This window comes from Hemicordylus capensis, chromosome 2 (genome assembly GCF_027244095.1).
Source record: "Hemicordylus capensis ecotype Gifberg chromosome 2, rHemCap1.1.pri, whole genome shotgun sequence".
In the NCBI taxonomy this organism is placed as follows: Eukaryota; Metazoa; Chordata; class Lepidosauria; order Squamata; family Cordylidae; genus Hemicordylus; species Hemicordylus capensis.
The window spans coordinates 214,060,148-214,066,147 of NC_069658.1; the positions used below are offsets into that span (position 1 = coordinate 214,060,148).

The 6,000-nt window shown below is 45.3% G+C and overlaps 1 protein-coding gene across 1 annotated transcript in view; it reads right to left on the reverse strand.

Moving 5' to 3' along the window:
- Window positions 1–4,797, reverse strand: part of MADCAM1 (mucosal vascular addressin cell adhesion molecule 1) — a 30,779-nt gene extending 25,982 nt beyond the window's left edge. Inside the window, exon 1 of the mRNA XM_053303630.1 lies at window positions 4,682–4,797. Coding sequence (XP_053159605.1) covers window positions 4,682–4,715 — 34 coding nt within the window. The 5' untranslated portion in view covers window positions 4,716–4,797. The remainder of the gene's footprint in view (window positions 1–4,681) is intronic.
- Window positions 4,798–6,000: the final 1,203 nt, after the last annotated feature.

Consider the following 6,000-nt stretch of genomic DNA (forward strand, 5'->3'; position numbering starts at 1 on the left):
CCTGGCAGCTTCTCCAAGATAGGACAAGATTTATTTTTTTAAAAATTGAACCAACAAACTACCAAAGCATACAGTACGTCGCCAAAGCACAATTATATACAAAGTGGTTGTTTGTACATCATATATCTACAAAGATTTACACACAAGGATTTGGAAACCCACAAGGTTATGAAGTATATGCAGGTAGTACTGTAACTCGGGGGTGGGGGATTTCAAGGCACATCAGGTAATGGTGTGTGTGTGTGTTATGTCTGACGTCCATTTCCACAATTTGTCCCATTGCTGTTTAGAAGAGATACTCTTGTCTTTTTGCACATAACCATACAAACTTTTCCAGAAGAGATTTACTGTCTCATCTGCGTGAACCTCTTGGTCGCGTCTTCCCTCTCTATTCCTATGCAGGAGCATTGCATAAATGACATACAGGTTTACTAACCTGATTACGAGAAGGGGGACATTCCAGTTCCCTAGTATGAGGGCACCCGTTCCTTCCCGTTTCCTTGAAGATTTCTTTCTGGGACCTCGAAAGGAGGTTCTATTGCTCAAACCCGAGGTTAGTTCTTCCCAAGTCTGTTTTTCCAAATCAGGCCATTATTAACAGCTTGCTTACTCCCTGCCACACTCTTTTGGCTACCACACACACTTTTAAGAAATGTGAGTGGGTTTCCCTGAATGTTTCGCCTAGCTCACTAGCTTTCTGTTTGCAAGTGATTTTAGGGCACTCTTGCTGGTCCTCTGGGAGCCATGGCTTAGCCGCATTAAGTGGTAGTACTTGATGGTATAAGCGCCACCTTGTTTCCCATAAATGGAAAGGGACTTTTTTCTCCTTAAAGAGAGCGATAGGGTGATCGGGTTGCAACAAGTACTGTGAAGTGTGGTGTTTGTAGCGTTTACATTCTAAATCAGGCTTTAAGAAACCCACTTCTAGAATCTCTCCATAAATTGTTTTCCTTAGCTGCTTAACTGAGGAGGATCCTTTAAATAGATCCAGTCAGGCTCGGGCTGGCCCATAGGTCAACAGGGCATATTCCCAGTGTGCCCTACCCATGCGGTGCCCCTGCGCCCCAACTCTCACCCTTAATTACCTATTCTGCTCAAAACCTGGCGCCCTCCCCATATACATTCTGGTGCCCTCCCCACATACATTCCGGCGCCCTCTCAGTGCCCCCAGTCCGGCCCTGGATCCGGTTCAGCCTTCCATTTTTTAAGTGTGAATAACAATCTCCAAGATAGGGCTGAGAGAGACTCCTGCCTGCAACCTTGGAGAAGTCGCTGCCAGTCTGTGAAGACAATACTGAGGCAGATAGACCAATGGTCTGACTCGGTATATGGCAGCTGCCTATGTTCCTATGCAGAGGCCTAACAAGTGTGATGCTCTAAGAGAGCCACACAGATTTCTGATACCTCGGTCTCATGCAATGCAGGCTCCGGCTAACTCTGGCACAACTCTGGTATTTCCCACTGCGGCCTTCCTGTGCGCACCTTACCCTTTTGACCTCTATTTCAACAGACTTCCCTTTCATTTCGGAGTCCTTGGGGAATCCACGTTTACTTCCAGCAAAGCGTCTTGAAGCTGCGACACAGAAGCGGACTGGTAGATAATCTTTCAGCCCTCTCAAAAGTTTCCTCTCCATTGTCTAAGCAGCTATCGGACACATCTTTGGATAGAAAATCCCCGAGCTTGGAGACCGTCCTTCTGGCCATACTGGCAGATGGACGGACCTCCACCCTAAACCTTGGTCTTCATTTGCTGGAAACAGCTGGAATCGCACATCTCCCTATTCCAGAAAGTAGGCTGGATATTAACTTAGGCAGCAAGTTTTATCAGCAGAGTAATCAACAAAACAATTAGAATCTGTTGAGAGGCAGGTCAAGAGACACACTTATTTCGGGGGTTTTTGGAAGCTTTTTTTAATGTATTCCTGTAACAGGGAATGGAAAAGAAAAGTGGCGAAGGCATTTCGGGTCATTGAAGGCATTTCGGGTCATACAACTTGGCAAAGAGGCACCTTTTAATGTGGTGGTTCTCTTTTATTTAGCAGGGGGAGAGTAACTGGCCCTATCCACCCCCCAGTGACTGTTGCTGGTGTCTGGCCCTGTCCACCCTCAGCACAGTAGCTCCAGTGACTGTTGCTGGTGTCTGTCTTGTGTTTCTTTTTAGAATGTGAGCCCTTTGGGGACAGGGATCCATCTTATCTTATTTATTATTTCTATGTGTAAACCTCCCTGAGCCATTTTTGGAAGGGTGGTATAGAAATCAATCAAACAAACAAATAAACAAACAAACCATAGGCTGCCCATCAGGGAGAACTGGGCATACCCACCTCAGAACAAGACATACACCCCATGGGGAAACATGTAGGCAGCTGAGATGACTCAGAAAGGCCCATCATTTAGGTCAGCTGGAATTTAGAGGGCCATTACAGAGCAGGAAGCTAGGCATGACTGACCCATACACTAGGCAGACCTGGGCCATCACCTCGGGCACCAGTTCTTGGGGGGTGCATTAACAGTGCCAGAATAGAGCACTGCCAATTATTCTTTCTCTCCCTGCAGTCCTGCACCGTGGTGTTGAGAGTACAACATGCCATACCACACCCTGCTCCTCAAAAGACACGGTGGTCTTTGCTCATTGCATCTCAGCCTCCAACAAACAGCTAAGCTCATAAGCTGCACTCCCGCTCTGGAAAGAGCTGCACCGGCTGCCAGTTGGTTTCCGGATCCAGTTCAAGGTACTGGTTATTACCTTCAAAGCCCTTAATGGTTTGGGCCCTGGATACCTGAACGACCCCCTGATCTAGTGTTGCCAACATTCCATTGCCTTAATACGGGACACAAGTGATATGTGTGTGTGTGTGTGTGGGTCATCTGTGGGTGGGGTCATCCTAGAAGCCTGAGTAGCAATGCATTTGTAACAACAACAACAACAACAACAAAACAAGCATTTCACAAAGCTTCTTGTTCACACAGACCCTCCCACGTAGACATAGAGCAAGTGTCAGGTGAAAAATTAAGAGAATCCCCAGGTTTATATACACACACACGACCAGAGGCGCACTAACCCCCGGACCTTGGGGACCGACTCTGGTCCTCCAAATGGCTGGGCCTAGGGGCCTCCGGCAGCCGCCCCGCACCTGCCAAAGCTCTGCTTTTTAAAAAAATGCTTACTGCAACTGAGGGGAGTCCTTCCCCCCTCCCCCGGTGGCGGCGGTAACCAGGAGAGATGCTGGACCCATCCATTCGGGCCAGCGTCTTTAAGAAACTGTGAGGCGCGCCTGCGCAGAGGAGATTGTCACAAGCCCGTGGGCAGGCATGCCTTGTAGTTCCTTAAAGATGCTGGCCCAAACGGATGGGTCCAGCATCTCTCCTGGTTGCCGCCACCATTGCTGGGGGAGGGAGAAGAACTGCTCCCCTTGGCCGCTGTGAGCATTTTTTTAAAAAGTAGAGCTTTGGCAGGGAGAGCCCCACAAAGGAGATTTTGGGGGGCCTCGTGTGGGGCAGGGGGGGCCTCGCGGCTGGGCGGTCCAGGTGCCTGGATTACTTTGGTGTGCCCCTGCACACTACATCCCCACACCTTCCCCACTGAAAGCCTCACTGAAAGGCCTTTTTTCTGTCTGCTAGAAGTGGTGAGTCGGTTAGCAGGAGTCTGTAGGTCTATTTACATTTGATAAGTCAGGCATTCGCAACTTGCAGGCTTTTACATTATAATATGGGCTTCACCCAGACTTCAAAGGCCTCAATGCATTGAGAGATGAGGGAAAGTCCCAGGCTCTGCCAATAATATGGGGAAAACAGCATCCGGTTCGGGACAAGAGATTTTTGCCTCCGATACGGGACTTCCTGTATAATACGAGACTGTTGGGAATGCTAGCCTGCTCCCGAGGATTTCTGCCCACCTAACCAAGTCATCAGAGGGGGCTTTGCTCTGCTTGTCGACACTGAGAGAGGCTCGATTGTTACGAACATGGGATAGCAGAGGCGTATCTAGGGAAAATAGCGCCTAGGGCAAGCACTGAAATCGCGCCCCCTGTCCAAACATCTGACACCCATCTTTAAGATTACTTTACCATAATATCAGCTGAAAAATACAAGTCAAGCTTGTTAATCTTTTAATATTTCAAAAACTATTTAGCAGTAGACATAGCCGGACCAAAAAATGCTGGGAAACTGCAAATTTCAGTATGCTGGGGCTCATGAAATACCCAAATACCATGTGGAGGTTTACTTGGAAAACTAAACAGAAGTGCCCGTCTAATTCTCTACTATGCATTGTAGCATCACTATTACATAAGTTTTAAAAATAAATGGAGAATTTGACTTTTCCCAGATACTCTGAAAATAATTAAAGGATATGCAGAGTAAACTGTGTCACTGCTTGGAATATATTCTAGAATTTCAGAAAGACAGTTAAAATGAGAGAAAGAGAGCAAGAAACTCCCAGTGGGCCTTAATACTAAGGATTTCACACTGATTCAAAGACAAACTCACCATTAATAGCCATATTATTAAGACATCACATTTAACTCACTTATCACAAGAAGCAAAGTAAGAGCAAATGAATACAATCCTGGCTCATAAGCTTCAGCTCAGTATTCACAAGCCCTGATTCTCTGTACATAGTGCCAAACTGAATATGTGTACAGTGATTTATATTATATTAAATTTAAAAAAATTGTTTTACCTGTAGCCCCTTTGGGGCGCTTCCTATAGGCCATGGAGGGGGGATCTGCGAAGGTTACGTCTCCCCCTGCGGGCCTCTAGGGCCTCGCAGGGACCATTTGAGCATGTGCGGTGGCCATTTTTAAAATAACTGTTTTTTTTAAAAAATGGCCGCTGAAAACAAAATGGCCACCGCACATGCTCAAATGGCCTTTGTGAGGTCTGGCATGGCCTAGGGCCTCACAGAGGCCATTTGAGCATGTGTGGTGGCCATTTTGTTTTTGGCAGCCATTAAAATTTTTTTTTAATTTTAAAAAATTGCGCCCCCTTCAAATGGCGCCCAGGGCACGTGCCCTGCCTGCCCTACCCTAGATACGCCTCTGTGGGACAGGGCCTTCTCGGTTGTTGCCCCAGGCTCTGGAATGCTCTCCCACCATTGAGTGTTTGCTCCTTGACATTTGTGGCTGCTTTTAAAAAACAAGTTCATCTGGTGGCAACCTGGGATCAGGCTTTCGCAGGGTGGAATGCGTTCCCCGTGGAAGTGAGAGGGTTATCTTCCTTGGAGCCTTCAAGAGAGCCTTCAAGACCTATCTTGTTAGCCTGGCTTTTAATGATATCTAGTTTTAATTTTAATCTGGTTTAAATGTTTTGTTTTTTAAATTATGTGTTTTTTAATTTTAATGTAAATCGCTCTGAACCATTTTAGGAAGGGCGGTATATAAAGTGAACAAACAAACAAATAAAATAAAAAAGGTCTTTGTTTTATTTTATCAGTTTATTCACTTTATATACTGCCCTTCCTAAAGTGGCTCAGGGTGGTTTCACACATCATAAAACAATTCAAATTAAAACAATCATTTAAACCGGATTAAAATTAAAACTAAATATCTTTAAAAGATATATCTAAAAGCCAGGATGGATCTTTAAGGCTCAAAGAAAAAGTTTTGTTAAGGCTTCTGCTCCTTAGAGGCTGCCAGGTTTCTCAGCAATTATGCTTCTGTTGGTCTTTTGTATGGTTGTTGTTTTTTGGTGTTTTATGGTATTTATTATTATAACTGACGTTAATGGTTTAAATGTGATTTTTATGGAGTTTTATTGTATTTTAATTTTTGTAAACTGCTTTGGGATACATTTTATGAAAGGCAGTATAGAAATTGAACTATAAATAAATACATAAGAACATGAATTCCCTGCCTCAGCATTCATTTCCAAATAGAAATGCCCTGACTGCATGGGATTTCCAAATTCACAGCAGTATCTTTTCATCTCTGTAGTGTTAGAGGGGAGCTACCTTAAGTGGCACAGCGGGGAAATGCTTGACGAACAAGCAGAAGGTTGCCG